General features: G+C 42.2%; 1 protein-coding gene across 1 annotated transcript in view; it reads left to right on the top strand.

Moving 5' to 3' along the window:
• ubap2a (ubiquitin associated protein 2a) overlaps positions 1-16,376 on the top strand; it is a 36,970-nt gene that overhangs the window by 9,026 nt on the left and 11,568 nt on the right. Inside the window, exons 12-19 of the mRNA XM_056272732.1 lie at positions 466-736; positions 2,237-2,547; positions 2,937-3,163; positions 3,514-3,808; positions 7,935-7,974; positions 8,199-8,373; positions 8,746-8,797; positions 13,690-14,008. Of these exons, the coding sequence (XP_056128707.1) occupies positions 466-736; positions 2,237-2,547; positions 2,937-3,163; positions 3,514-3,808; positions 7,935-7,974; positions 8,199-8,373; positions 8,746-8,797; positions 13,690-14,008 (1,690 nt within the window). The remainder of the gene's footprint in view (positions 1-465; positions 737-2,236; positions 2,548-2,936; positions 3,164-3,513; positions 3,809-7,934; positions 7,975-8,198; positions 8,374-8,745; positions 8,798-13,689; positions 14,009-16,376) is intronic.

Raw genomic sequence — 16,376 nt, 5'->3', positions numbered from 1 at the left:
GAGGGTCTGCCTAGGAGGTTGCGCATCCACAGACTGACAGAAAAAAAAGGCTTTTATTAGGTAGATTTTTTTAGCTTGAGCGCTGCATATTAACATTTTTTTTTCCATATTTCCCGATCAGTCAACTTGGGCGCTGCGCAAACGTCTTGTAATGGCATGAAAAGCACTGGTTTTTCTGTGTGTGAAATTCCCTCCCGGTAGGCGAAAAAAGGGGTGGTTTGTTGCCAAGTTCGAACACTGGAAAAGGGGAGGTACATACGCCTGGCGGAGATCTGCACTCTACTGAGTGCACTCCTCTAGTTGATTTAGGGACTCTATATGTCTACACAGCCCTCCTTTGACTGTTCTCAATTCACCCTGTCTACCCCTTTTCTCACGCACACTGTCCTTCAGTTTTCATCCAAACATGCACACACATCGTGTCAAAGACTGCATGTTTTATTTCTCTTTCTCTTTCTCTGTTAGTCGTCAGTGCTGGGAGCTGGTTTTGGGGAACTGGGTCAGTCCAAGAGGAATCAGTCCAGTGCTGGAGCTCAGATCCTTGAGCAGCTGAAGGGACCTGGCTTGGGCCCACTTCCCACCTCCCAGGCTGCCCCTCCTGCTGGCACCCAGGGGGGCAGCACCACCATTTGTCGATTACCTGGCCTGGGAGCCCCTTTACCCCCAACTGCCACCTCAACCTGGGACATGAAAGCTTCAGAACCCAGCACCTCCTCGCTTACCTCTCAGTTTAGCCGTGAGTGTTGGAATAAGAATGCCCAGTAATTAATTTTGTCTATTTTTTGGTTTTCCTGTCTGAACATATCTTGTAGGCTTAGACACTGCAAACAAAACATTGTGGCAGCTTTCCTAGTACTCTACCACCACCCCATTTGCCCTCTGAACTGCCTTAGTTCATTAGCGTATGGACTCAACAGTGCTGAAAGCATTCCAGTATGTTGGCCCATGCTGAATTAAATGCTCCCTGCTGTTCTGTTGGCTGGGCTGGTTTACTGAAGTCTGCTGTGGCAGACCAGGCTTTGTTTTCCGTATCCTACCTTCAGTGTCCATTGTACATGATAGTTCATTCCAACTACTCCACAAATGCTTAGACAGATTGAGATCTGTCTGGTGACTGCTCATGCCACTGCATGACATGTTTGTGGACCCCTTCTGGGGAAAAAAATCAGTTTGCACATTGATAGACTGCTACTAGAAAGGGATAAACCTGACTGATAATTGGGTTTTACAAATCTTGTGCTCATTTTTATCAGAGGGCCCAATGCTTGCCATGAAAACACATCCCACACAATCACCACCACTGCCAAGTTGACATATCACATGACGGATGCGTGGACTGGTGGTTTTCTTCAAACCCTAGTCAACTCATTGACTTGAAACAGCAGTGTCTAGTTGTATACTTAGTCTTAGCTTTTTTTCAATTTTCTGAAAGAGGTGGATACTTGTAAGAGTCGCAGTTGCTGTGTTGCTCTGTGCAGTTTGTGTCTCTGTCCTTTGACTTCTGACATCCATGAGCTGTTTTCAACTAATAGCCTACCATTGGCTAGGTGACTTCTGAAAGGTCGATCATTCTTTATACTCTTGGGACACAGTTGAAGTGAAAAGCCCAGCAGCATTGCTGCTCTTAACGCTCAAAGAAGAGCTATTGCTATTTTTCCCATCTTAAAGGCACTTTAATCAATCCGTTGGCTATGATGCAAAAAATAATTCTTAAACTGTCTCTTCTCCTTCCTTCTGCACTAGGAATGCACCAATACTGATATTGGGCTAAAATGGAGTATCGGTATCAGAGATTTTACCCAAGACTAAAAGCTAATATCAAAACCCATGAGTAACATATCAAATAAAAGCAAAATGCTTTTGACTGCATTTTTTTGCACATAGAAGCCTGTATTTCTTAAGTGGTGGAATAAAAACTAATTCTGTCACAATTATTATGCCTGGTGACCTGAAACTAATGGTCCAAGTCTGCACTGTACAGCAAAAGTAATGGATTGGTTCTTCATATTGGCCAATACTTGAAGATTTTTACTCAGAATCAGTAACTGCAATGAAAAGTGATATTGGTACATCCCTAATCTGCACTGATTTAGGTAGTTATAACAGGTGTGGTCAACTAGAATCATTACTTTCAGCCAGATTTACTTACAGGTGTCCCTTAGGGTCTGTAAACTCTTTATGTACCTACCTCTTTCTTAACTTCTTGGATTGTTTGGGTGTGTGTGCCTTTCCCCAGGGGAGTTTGGTCTGCAGCCAGAACCTTCTCTGGTGCTGAGTCAGCTGGTCCAGAGGCATGCTGGTCCTTCCCTGCCCCTAGCACGCCAACCCAGCCCTCCAACACAACCACCGCTACAACAAGCACCTCCTACTTCTGCCTCGCCTGCCCTCCAAGCAAGCACGCAGGCCCAGGGGGGGCAGCTAATGGTTACTGGTAATGCCAAGCCTCCTGCCCCCAGTGCAGGGCTGGATGCCCAGGGCAGCAGTACGCCACAGCAGCAACGGGCACAACTCAAGGGCCAGAAACGGAGGATACCTCCTACATCTAAAGTAGGTTTGAACATTTGTGGACAACTGTTTGCTATAATACTCTCATGGTTTGACTTGGAAAATTTGGCTGTGTAAGGTAGAAGTGAAAGTTCCACCTTACATTAAGTTGTAAGTCTTAAACAGTTTCCTAAAAACCATTAGTACCTTTGGTTTAATTGCGGGGTACCACTTGATTGTTGACTTCCAACTGCTTGGTCATGAGAAAATACATATATTTTACAAAAAAGATCCTAGATTGACACTGCTGTGAAAGTGCTATCTCATAGACTGTTAAACTTAGGTTCCTCATCAATTATCTCTCTCCCCTTGAATGAGAAAATATTGTTTTTTTGTATAAACCTATCAATACATTGCTGAAAACTGAGGGTCTATGCACCCCTTCCTATTAGATCCCTTCTACAGCAGTGGAAATGCCAGGCTCAGCTGATGTTCCTGGTCTAAACCTCCAGTTTGGGGCACTGGATTTCGGCTCAGAATCAGCCTTACCAGACTTTGGCACAGTGGACAACTGTGTCAGTGGACCATCAAGGGAGTCCACACCGGCCCCTGCCCCAGTACCACCTGCACCAGGACCAGGAGCACAGAACCAGGCCAGCTTGTACTCCAAACCTCTCAGGTACATATACTGCTGGTATGGTCTTAAAATCACAAGCCAGTCCCTGATGGTTTGATTGAACTTACAAAATGGTAATTAATTAAGTCATGTTTGTGGCATTCAAGTTCTGAAGAAATAATTCCAAAATGTCATGCTACTTTTTTGGAGTTTTTACACCTCAGATTCACTAGTAACAGGTTTATGTAAATGTCTATAAATTGCTTATATCTCACTGCTACATGTGAAATAAAACTTTTCATTTTATTTGTCTGTCAAGATTTCTACTTTTTTCAAACATCTGGGTTCATCACAGCTGATTGGCTTACTCATGACTTGATGGTTTTTTCTCTCTCTCTCTTTCTGGCTGATAGTGATTCATTGGGCAGCCCTCTCTCCCTCCCCATGCCTCTGCCCCTGTCCTCTTCGGAACCAGTCTACCCTGCTCCATCAGTGGCCCTACCCAGCCTCACCCCCTCCACAGTGGGTTCTGCCAGCTCTGCCAATCCTCCCCCCTCCTCCTCTACCACCTCATCATCATCATCATCATCCTCTGTCCCCGCCTCCTCCTCTCCATTCTCTTCAGTGGGGGGTAATTACGATGGAGGCATACCCCCTGCTTCACGGTTGGCCTTCTCCCAGAGCAAAGATGCCTCTGGGCCAGTCATGGTGAGTAAAGATGTTCCACATAAACTGTTTTTGGGATTAAAAAAAGCATTGGCTGATTCTTAATGCCCAGTGCTGTATATTTGAGTGTGTACTTGATGCCTACTTGGGTCTCTGGCTTGGTAAATGTTTGAATCCCTGCCATTTCACACTGAACAGGTGGTGGTAGTTCTGAATTTGTGAGTTGTGAGCGGTGTGCCCATGGTTTTATGGGGGTGGGGGGTGGGGTGGGGTGGGGTCTGTTAAGAGAAGGAGGGATTCAGCCAGACGTTGCTTACAGCTGGCATTAAAATGCATCTCGGATGATCCAATCATAACCGGACAGGAAAAAAAAGAGTCCTGCACGCCAGTTGCAATGCATTCTCATTCCATGGTGGCCTTTTTGAAAGTGATGTCGACATTTCAAAGTTAATCCTGTTATGCTATTTTGAGAAATTAGTCAAAACCGAGAAAAGAAATGGATTAGCTATTTTTCTAGATACCATGAAATCAGGCGTCTTTGTTTCAGTCCAAACAACTTTCCAGCCTAACTGTAGTGAAGTAAATAATATAGGTATGTAGGCACAGGAGTGTCTTTAAATGTCAGAAATATTCAGGGTTTATGGCTGCAAATCCAAACAGAAAATTCTCCACACTGAAAATTCACTAACAGATTAATCTAAAACTAAAAGGAATCCAAAGACCTGTCATACCCTAAAAGTAGCCTTCCCATTGTCAATCTAATTGGGCATTCAACTAAAAACAGCCAACGCTGTGTAGGCATAATAAGTGTTTCCACTTTTATCAGTAATTTCATTCCTCTTTCATTCTAATTTAGACTAACTAGTTGACTTACTTTTTTATGCTAATGTTAAATTATTGCTAAGTATTAAGTCCATAGGCCATTATTTGGGTCAAATTAACCGTGGGACTTGACTGACAAGACTACATTGAGTGAGTCGAAATGCAGAAGTGATGTACCCTGTTATTTTCATATTGAGCTACAAAGTCAAATTGGATAACAAGTGGTCACTGGAGGGTGGCATGGTGGCACAGTGGTTAGCGTGGTCACCTCACAGCAACAAGGTCCTGGGTTCGAGCCCCGGGCTAGTCCAACCTTGGTGGGTCATCCCGGATCGTCCTCTGTGTGGAGTTTGCATGTTCTCCCCGTGTCTGCGTGGCTTTCCTCCGGGGGCTCCAGTTTCCTCCCACAGTCCAAAGACATATAGGTCAGGTGAATTGACCTTTCGCAAAGTACCACCCCAGAACGATGCTTGTCCAATCCTACCTTAGCAACGGTCCGTCAAGCTTTCAAACACACAGCAAAATTCTGAAACGGTGTGCCTATGGGATCTGCAAATTGGATACTAGATATCTGAAAAGTTTGGAGGGGGTGTCATTTTCTTTCCCTTCCCGAAACCCAGAACGCAAGAAGCGCAATGTCGGCAATAGATTTGGCAGTATAGCAGACCCCATGGCCAGCTTAATCCATCCAAAATCAACAAAAATACCTGTCTGCTCCAAGCTAAGCTTGCTACTAGCTATTATTGATAGCTAATACAACTAACGTATTATTACTGTTACTTTTACCCACACAATGCGCTGATTTCTTCCTTCATGTTTTGGTGTTTTCCAGCTACTTCCTGGATAGCTCTGAAATGCTTGACGGGCATAGCAACAGTAACTAAGGGGGGCGGGACTTTGCGAAAGGTCAATTGGCCGTACTCAATTGTCCCTACGTATGAATGGGTGTGTGTGTGTGTGTGTGTGTGTGTGTCGGCGTCGGCCCTGTGATGGCCTGGCGGCCTGTTCAGGGTGTCTCCCCGCCTGCCGCTCAATGACTGCTGGAATAGGCTCCAGCATCCTTGCGACCCTGAGAGCAGGATAAGCAGTTCAGATAATGGATTGATGGAAGTGGTCACTGGAATGCATGCTGAAATGCGTGTTGATACCAGGTGTCAACACAATCCATCTTTTACACAATCGGAATATAGTTGGATACAAGAAGTCGGGTCTGATTGGGGCCAACCAGAGAGGGAGGTGTTCTTTGCTGGACTGGAAAAACAAACAATGAGCTGAAATGTAGGAAAACTGTACAAACTGGGGTGTTGATTCTCAGTGGGATTGGCAGTACTAGCAATCCTTTCACATGACAGGGAGTCATTTGGTTCACTGTTAATATAAACAATACTGCTTAATGTAGTTTTAAGTAATACTCGGTTTATACTTTTTTTGTCTTACAAAGGTCATTTAATATTTCAGTATTGAAAACAATATTGAAATTTCTAAATCAAATTGAGAAACAACATGACAGCATAATTTTGAAACCTTTATTTAACAATGTAAAAAAAAAAACTCCTAATTTTTGTCAATTTGGCTCCTAAACGTTTCAGCCACAAAAACCACTTTTTGATGAGTTTTTGACAAATGAGTAAAATCCCGGTCGTTCTAGTGTTAACGACACCAAACCCGTATCTAAACCACACTAAACTCTTACCTAAATTCAACCAGGGGGTGGGAAGAGTTGGAAGTGTCCACCAGTCAGCTGCCACACTCTTTGGAACTGATCACCATTTTTTGTACAACTTATGCATTGTCACAATTTTTGGCTGTCACGTATTTTGGTGTAACACCAGGTTTTACAATAGCACTCTCATTTTTTTTGGATTCAAATGAGTTACACTTCTATTTAACATGCTAGCTCTTATTAAAACTTTGATAAGCCAGCAAGCTATCTCAACCAACAATGCAGATTCTCCAGATGCAAATAGCAGACCACTCACCTCTGTCTGGCTGGCTACTTTTAGCTCATGTGTAAAGGTCAGAATATCTGGAGGTAGCAGGGGGAAAAAATTTAACGACGCTATTGCCCAAACAGTGTGATGAATGTATGTGAGAATCTGCATGAGCCATATTGGTTCTTTTTTTTCTTTTTACTTTAATTTCTACATTAAATTTTTCACAGTAGGCCTCATCAACTGGTTCATATTTGATTTTTGAATAGAATTAATCGTACAAACAAAATTACTAGTGAACCATAGATACTGTCACTACATCAAGTGAAGTTGGATACCTAGTCAATGTTAGTATAGCAGCTCCTAGATTTGTCTGTTGATGACAAAATTAGAGAGCGTGGGGTTAGTTTGTTGCCTTTAGAGGTTTAGTTGTGTTTCATTAGGAGTAAAACTGTCCAACATAACAGTAATAACGGGAAGCACGGTGGCCTCACACCAAGAAGGTCCTGGGTTTGAGCCCCGGGGTAGTCCAACCCTTGGGGTCGTTCCAGGTTGTTCTCTGTGTGGAGTTTGCATGTTCTCCCGGTGTCTGCGTGGGTTTGCTCCGGGTGCTCCGGTTTCCTCCCACAGTCCAAAGACATGTAGGTCAGGTGAATTGGCCATACTAAATTGTCCCTATGTGTGAATGTGTGTGTGTGTCAGCCCTGTGATGGACTGGTGGCCTGTCCAGGGTGTCTCCCCGCCTGCCGCCCAATGACTGCTGGGATAGGCTCCAGCATCCCCGCGACCCTGAGCAGGATAAGTGGTTTGGATAATGGATGGATGGATGGATGGATGGATAAATAACGGTAATAACATAAATTCTGTTAAAGAGTGTATGAAATAAGAAGTTCCTTTCCACCATTTCCCCCTTTTATCTGCTTCAAGTTCTTATTTGTCTATCATTATGTGGCAAAAAATTACTAATAAAACATTTCCCCTTTTAATCTGCATCTAAAGAATCCTGTGGTTTCTCTTTGAAAATGCATCAAATTAAAAGTTGCATCTATTTGCATGTGTGTGTGGGTGTCACGTAAAATGTCCAGTAGTAATTTGATTTGAACCCCCCCCCTTCCTCTCCTTAAAACTCCTGGGTTACAGCAGCCAATCAAATCAGTTGCCCAATGCATTGAATCATGGAAGCTCCTGATGCCCTAAATGCAGTTTCATGTAGTCTTTTAAGATGGATTCCCCCCCCCCCCTTATAATGTGGCATCTGTGTTCATCCTATCAAGATAATCTGCTTTAGAGCATAGTTACCACATCACAAACTGTTTTTGGTATTTTTTTGCATATTTTCAGTGTTGGATACACTGATAAATGTAATCTACTATCAGTTTATGGTGATAGTGCGCTTTTCCCCCCCTCTTCAATAGAATGGTCTGAATAGCGTGAGGACCTCTGCTTCACTAGACAGTAAGTCATTTACAACAACCACAAAAAAAGAATTTGTGCATCCTTTGAATTGTCTCCTTAAAACCACCTTTAAGCCTAAATAGAATGAAACAAATGGTATTAAGTTATTTTGGTGCAGAAATGTTTATTCACAGACCTAGCATTGAAATACATTACACTCCCTAGTTAAGAGGAGAAAAAAGAAGTCAAGTAAAACCATTATTTTCCACTTTCACTTTTCCTAGCTTCATCAGCATCCTCCACGCCTAAGCCAGAGTCGCCATCTCTGAGCATCAGCACCAACAGTGCCCCGGCCCCTTCCTCCCACCTGCCCTCCTCCTTACCTGCACACAGCTCTACAACACTCTCCAGTCTGGCACAGGACCTCCCCTCAGTCAGCCAGCTCACCACACTTAACAGGTAACACACACACAATAACAAGGCAAAGGTAGAAAAAAACCACAAATTTGAAAAATGCCAAAAATGCAGCTTGTGCTGTACAAATGTAATGCACATATTGTTTCTGATGACATTGTGACATTCAGTTAAACCAGTCTCTGTAACCACAAATTAATTGAATGCACAGAGTGTGTCTTAAATTAAGCCCAAGAAATTACTCCAAGCGGGATGTATATTGACCTGAAAGTAGCTAATTGGTGAAAAACTAACTATGCTGTGAAGCCGTGGCTGCTGTCGCATTGCACCTGCTGATTTATCTAGCAAAAACTGATCTCTTTGGCACAACCCCTAACCCTATTCTTTTACCTCTTCGCTTTCTGTTCCCTGCCTTAGCCATGCGAGCAGTCATTCCTCAGTTTCAGCTCTGGGCTCCAGCTCCCTCACTGTAAGTAAGATATGCCACGCACAACCCTTAGGGCTGAAACATCCCTGTAACAATATGCAAGAAAAAACACTGCAGTTATAAAAAACATTGGATATGTATACTTGATTTCATTAACAAATCTCCATTTTGATGGCTCAACCAGACTTGAGATGGTGTTGTGTGGATTTTGTTTAACATCTCAAGTCTGACAGGGGCCCATAGGCTTTCTGCTCTGGATTTTGCACAATATGCTTGCTGCATAAACCACTTCATCCTAATGAAACATTAATACAATCACTTCCCTTGTTGGAGTGTATATAGAACTCCCGCTCAGTGTCAGCTCAACAATGAAAGGAGTGGCCAAAAACAATGCCTGGTTGAAAATAGGTGGGCTACTTGTACATGTGTTTAAATAATTAAAAATCTATTAATCTAGGGACATCAAAATCTTATTAACCCTTCTGTTATTGTCACCACTCTAGAACAGTAAAAATGTTAACTATTCCAAGCTGTGGCATAGGCAGAAGTCAGTGTGGGTGGGCACAGAGAAAATCAGGTGGGCCTAGCCCATCCAAGAGCAATCATACTTAATAGGTTCTAAAATGCATATGTTAACCAAAATAGGCAACTACAACTATACTTGTCTGAATGTAACACAATTTAATCATACAAGGCTTATACATCATCAAAGGTAATGTTATAGGCACCAAGATGAACATTAACAGCATCACATAGCCTGGCACGGCGGCCATATATTCACACACACACTTAGCTGACAGGAGCAGCAGCAACATGGCTGAGTAACGTTTAAGATGACACTTGAACATAGCCTGGCTTGGTGGCCACATAAATCACACATGCATATGCACTCACACACACTCACACACACACACACACACACACACACACACACACACACACACACACACACACACACACACACACACACACACACACACACACACACACCAGCTTCCCAATAAAAGTTTTGCATTATTGATCAATGGGCCTATTATTTTACCATTACTGGGCAATACAACATATTGTGAAGTGATTCAAAACACAATTTAGCCTTACGTGCACACACACAAACTAGCATACAGTCCAATTGTACACCCAACGAAAACTATACCCAATAAACAATAATAGTGAAATAGGCAATAGGCCACTACATTCTGAAATTGTAAATTAGCTTACTTTCATTGATTACGGCAGGAGACGATGGGGCTTGGTGTTAAACACTGAAATTAATTTCGTTATGGTCCAACGAGTCAGTTAGTTCTCTTTCAAAAGGTGTATGTCATCACTGATGCCCTGATGCCAGTTTTTATCCGATTTACAGTTGAAAGGAGTCTTTCAGCAGTACAGCTTGTTATAGGTAGAGTGACATGGGCCCGTAGGAGATGATTTATTTTGGGAAATATGTCACTTGGGCATATGTCGAACACTTCAACAAGTGATGGAAAGGCCCTGTCCACTGTGACCTTTCTCTTCAGCTGCTGTACAAACACTTCATGTTCTGCATCTTCCACAGCGATGGAGAAGTGTGGGCTGGTGGGCTGAGTCAATGTCTTGTCACCAAAGGTGTTTAACCAGGGCAAGCAAGCAGCAGCAGCTCTCATAAACCCGTACGTGTCTGCCTTAAAACCAGTGTTCACTTCCATGATCTGCCTGTCTAGTATATCATTCCTTATATTTTTTTTAAGGTCTGAGTTGTCCTTTACACGTGAAGTTTTACCCACGGTAGATCCAACCTGTGTATCACCCAACTTAGCTGGCAACTTCCTCTTTTGAGACCCAGTGACATCCCAGCTCAGAATATCATGTTTCTTCATCAGGTCATCTGTCAGTGTCATTACTTTATTAAAGTCATTTTCTAGATACTCAATTAGATCAATGCAATCTGTAACTGATTCAGTGGAAGATTGCAAGCCCTTAGTGGCATAGTCACTCATTTCAAACAACTTGTTGAATGGGGCAAGTAGAAACACAATTTTTTTTCATTTGCATTTGCTGAAGTACAGAGTCAGCTTTAAGTTTTGTGTGGCCGGCGCTTACAGAGAATTCAGCAAGGGTCTCCAAAATTGGACCAGAAAGTGTCAAGACTTTACTTGCTGCACTTGACCACGAGCTGCATTGGACATCGCAGGATCTCTCTAGTCCCAAAGTTTGTTTTCCTGGTCAGAGCTGTTGTTGGATTTCCATAAAACTAGCATGTCTATGTGACCCTGTCATGAAACTATGCAGGTTGTTAATGACATCAAAAAATGTTGGCATGCCAGGGGACACCTTTGATGCTGTGCAAAGAACGAGGTTTAGGCAGTGGGAATTGCAGTGCACATATATGGTGTGGGGAAATGTCTTATTTAAAATCAGATGTTCCCCTTCTTTCTTGCCAGACATAAATGATGCTCCATCAAAACCAAATCCAACAAGCAATGCGGGGTACAGCTGCAACAGCTCCAGTACTTGCAGGATGTTTGCTGATATATCATTTGCATTCATGTGTCCCCCAGTCTTCACAAAACCCAGAGACCTTTCCCTCAACATGCCTTTGTGTATGTATCTGATACAAACTGCCACCAGCTCTCATTTTGATAAGTCTTTACACTCGTCTGCCAAAATTGCGTAGTACATGCCTGTCTCGTCATGCAAATCCATCTTTATTTTGCGGATAAGTAGTGATGCTGCAATTTCCAGTATCTCATTCTGGTTGTTGGGGCTTGCAAGTTTCCTGTTTCTAGGTAATTCCTCCAGTCACCGTTCTATTTCTGGGTCATAGTTAGAGATCAGTTGAAATAATTCCAAGAAGTTGCCTCCGTTCAATGCTTCACAGGATAACTTGTTTGGCACAGAATAAAACAAGGTCCGTTACAATTTTAATGTGCTCGCTATTCCTTTCCACATACATCCTGTTGATAGCATCATTGTTCAGCTGGTTGATAATATTTCCCCATCCTTGCCGATGGCTTTGCTTGTATCCTTCGGTTCTGCCCAGCGCTGTAGCATGTACCTTGCTACCGTGTTTAACATGAAATTGGGGAAAGATGTTTCCAGTCTTTGAAGGCAGTTTTTATGAATCTGGCCCTCAGTGGCCGCTTAGGGGAAATGGTGACATGCCATACAAAATACAGCATCCTTTGGAGTGCTGTACTCTGGCAATGAGAATCTCTCATACTGCTGGGCAGAAAAACTCCTAGCTTTGACTGCTATAGTGGTCACTTGGAATGAACTGCCTTTGGGCTGGGTCGATGGTTCATCTATAGTGAACAAGTCTGATGGGGCTTGTACGTCCTCAGGGCTGGGCCGAGCCAAGCCTGAAACAAATCAACACCAGTAAAATACGGTTTATATTCATTCTTGGTCATTTAAAATATTTAAATTTGCTTTCATGAGTTCCTGGCTGCTGCCTGGAGGGATGGATGTCGTCACTGGAGAATCAAGTGCTAAGTCACATGCTGCTGCGGACGGAGAAAAGGCTGAATTAGCAGTCATGTACGTGTTACTTGGCACTTGTTGAGAAACTGGTGCAGGGAGTAGGTGTCTCTTCCTCCTGCTCCTCCTCACGATGTCTTTTTGTCAGAAACTTAAGCAGACTGTTTTGTTTCGCCGTGATTTTTTTTTTTTTGAACCAACAATAGTAGTAGTTCTCTGTTCCTCTGCAATGGTGCAGGCTGTACATTGAGTGAAAGAGGGACCACTAACAATCTGGCATTTGCAAAATGCACTGCCATTCAAAAACATCTCAAGAAGCAAGAAGCAAGAATTGTTTTATTTGTACTGGTCACGTATTCAGATAATTGAAACAGTATCCATTGACTGTTATTCACTGGATGATCCTGCAAAAAGGGAAGGCCTCTGATTGGGTGGGCCTGAGTGCCAAATGGGTGGGCCCAGGCCTACCTAGGCTCACTCACAGCTACCGTCTGTATCCAAGAGTGGTTGAAAACTTTTTTCACCCTCAAACTATCTCTCACTAATTTATTTTACTGAAAGATTTTTTTTCTTAATTTTTCATGGGGTCAGGATGATCAGTACAAACAAAATACCTCTCTGTTTTGGGGACATTGACCTTTGAAGATAAAATCAAGCCAAAAAAGTCTTTTTTATTAGTAAAAAGATGTTTATAATATTTAATATAATAATAATATTAATAATAATAAATCAATATGACCTGAAAATGGTCTGTGTGTACACAGTATAAAAGCATACCTGGTCCTAGTATGTGTTTTTGTAGTGCATCTATTTTCAGGCAGGCATTGTTTTTGGCCATGCCTTTTTATTTCTGCTATTGGGACTTTAAGCAAGCTGACACGTGCAGTTTGCGCCTATAAACTGGTATACCATCTGTCCATCCATCCAGTATCCAAACCGCTTATCCTGCTCTCAGGGTCGCGCGGATGCTGGAGCCTATCCCAGCAACCATTGGGCGGCAGTTGGGGAGACACCCTGGACGGGCCGCCAGGCCATCACATGACTGATATACCACCTGCCAATAAACATTAAAGAAGAAAAACGCGTGCAAATGTGGGATTTTGGAAAACAAACATTGAGCTGTTAACTGAGTGGGACTTTTTACAATTTATTTTGCAAAGGAAACCATTCATGTCGAGGTAAGATATTTTATATAGCCTTCATATACACCCTGACGAGGGAAGTGATCGGATTAATGTTTCATCAGGACAAAGTGGTTCATGTGAAAAGCGTAGCTAGCAAAATCTGTGAACGGAGAGCCTATTGACCACTGTCAGATTTGAGATGCTAAACAAAACAAAAAAAAAATGCGCACCAGCACCATCTCAATCCAGTCGGGCTAAATCATCAGGTGACCACAAAAGTCATTCAATATCAGATGTACGAATCGAACAGTTATGTTTCGAGTGACACCCCTCTCCTCAACTTCCCCTCTACAGTACACCAGTGTGGACAGCAGCAGCGTGAATTCTCTTGCTCCTTCTTCTGGATCGTACTCCTCATCACAGGCCTCAGCCCCATCGCTTCACGCAACCCACAACAGCAATAGTAGCAGCAGCATTAGCCACTTGTCCGGCATGACCAACATGGGCAGCAATATGAGCAGCACAGTGAGCGGCATGGCTGCCACAACGGGGCTACACTTTGCTGCCGCCGCTGCCGTCACCAGCACAGCTTTGGGACTCAGCTCCAATGGAGCTAATGCCGCCTCCAACCTCTCAGCACCCAGGACCACAGCGCTGCTTTCATCTTCCACTGGTACACACGCACACACACACACACACACACACACATACACATACACCAGGTAACAACATGAAATGGAGAATAGGGAAGTTAATGGGTTATGGTATGGCCTTGCCCCCCTTATTTTGTTATGGGTTGTTCTTTATGGAACAATGAGAATGCCACAATAATAAACAGATTAATAAAAGAATAAATGTGGAACCATAAAGTGAAATAAAGATTATTCAGAAATCAATTGATAAACCTGTAAATTCACAGATATCTAAAGTTACGTGAATCAAAATGTATTTAATATGATAGAATAGTCAGGCCCAGTAAAAAAAACAAAAAACAAAACAAGTATATGCATGATGTTTTTAAAAAAATAATCTTAATTTCTGATTAGATTCTGAATTTTGAGATTAATTTTGCTGTTTTGAAAATTAAGATAAAATAAATAACCAAAGTTTTCATTTTATCCATTTAATTCTGTATACATTTCTTAATTTATCTTCATTTCGCTTCAAACTTATTTATTCACTTATTTCCATATTATATTTTTCTTTTTTTTCCGTTTCCATTGGTCTCCGTACATTTGCTCAATTTCCCGTGAGATGTTAAATAGAGATTTAAGAGAGACTGCTCGCTCATCATAAATGCATGAAATAGAGACCTCATGCAGTATGGTAGGAATCAACCCTGTGCATAACTCTAGTCCGCTGACTTCCGGTTTCTGCTGCAGCAGTCATACCAGTTTCCTGTTTGTTGGCATGTGCTATTGACAATGGCATATTTTTCGCGATGCCTTTAAGATTTACCATGGATAAGTGTACCTATTTGCCTTTCACTTGGTGTTTTTCTCTTGTAACAAGTGGGTGGGATTGGGTGGGAGGAATTATGCTAATGGATATGTGAAGATTGGGTAAGAATTAATTGGAATAGGGATTGATAGCTTCTTGTTGCTGCTTTTTTTTCTACTGTTTGTATACCCCACTATAATAGGTTCTGTTTATACATGTATGAAAGCAGTTCAATTGGACATTGTGTATATATAACAATGTTTTGTATGCAACACTGGTTCAAAAATCAATAAAAAGATTAAAAAAAGAAGATTTACCACGGATAAATGTCAACGATATGCACAGATTGTCGACCAACTTTCACCTGCACCTACCAGCAAATGGGTGAAAAGTTTCAAGTTGTACATATCAAGTTACGTCCACAATTATGAGGATGAGTATCCTTGCAGGCATTGTGAAAAATATGCCATTGTCAATAGCACACGCCAACAAACAGGAAACTGGTATGTATGACTGCTGCAGTAGAAACCGAGAGTCAGTGGACTACATTTATGCACAGAGCCGATTGGCTGAATGGTGGCAATACAAAATGTCTGCCTTTGTAAGGCAGTAACTCTCGTACCATAAGTCTGATTGATGCAAAACTGATACATATGTATATTCTCTTGAGTGTGTTCTACAAATTTGCCAATCTGCATATTTTGAAAAACAATTTTCCCTATACTTTTTAAGTTTTCCACCTTCAATACAAAACTTGTTACATTTGTAGAGGGGCCTGAGATAGTCAAGTCAATTTTATTTGTATAACCCATTATCACAAATTACAAATTTGCCTCAGTGGGCTTTATAGCAACCCAACATCCTGTCCTTAGACCCTCACATCGGGTAAGGAAGAACTCCCTAAAAAAAACCTTCAAAAAAACCTTTAGAAGAAATGTTAAGAAACCTCGGGGAGAGCAACAAGAGGAGGGATCTCTTTCTCTCTCTCTCAAGATTGACAGACGAGCAATGGATGTTGTGTGTACACAATTTACAGAATACAACACTGAAAGAGGATAACAGAATTATAAAATATATGAAGAATATGATGAGGAGGAGGATTGCCAAGCAGTGTCCAGACGCCACCAGAACAGCCCAGGACCCGAGCAACGCGACCACTATCACCATGTAGACAAAAAAACATTAGTCGCAAGTCTGAGTGAGAAAAGGATATAACACTGAAACAGGATATCAAAATTATATGGATTTATGAGATATATGAAAAGAAAATATGATGGCGGGGGTGCTAAACAGTGTCCAGGTGGTGACCACCATCACCATGGAGACCTGGGAGGAGGACAGACTGACTGCACATGCATACAAGGGAGAATCACATCACACCATTCACACACACAGAGGAAGAGAAAGGAGAAGACATCATTCAGAGAGAGAGAAAAGACATATGAGAGAGGACACGTTTGAGTCGTCAATAATCTATATGCTATAATGTCATCAACAGAACAGTGGTTGGTAAATTCACTGAGACAGAAACCAACCCGCCATGCAGCACAGGTTGTGAAGCACTCAAATTAAAGGCAACTAAATGTAGACTAAGGCAAAAA

The sequence above is a fragment of the Lampris incognitus genome, chromosome 2 (genome assembly GCF_029633865.1).
Source record: "Lampris incognitus isolate fLamInc1 chromosome 2, fLamInc1.hap2, whole genome shotgun sequence".
Taxonomy (NCBI): Eukaryota; Metazoa; Chordata; class Actinopteri; order Lampriformes; family Lampridae; genus Lampris; species Lampris incognitus.
Note: the sequence above shows the minus strand (reverse complement) of the source record. Positions and strands in the feature narration are given on the sequence as shown.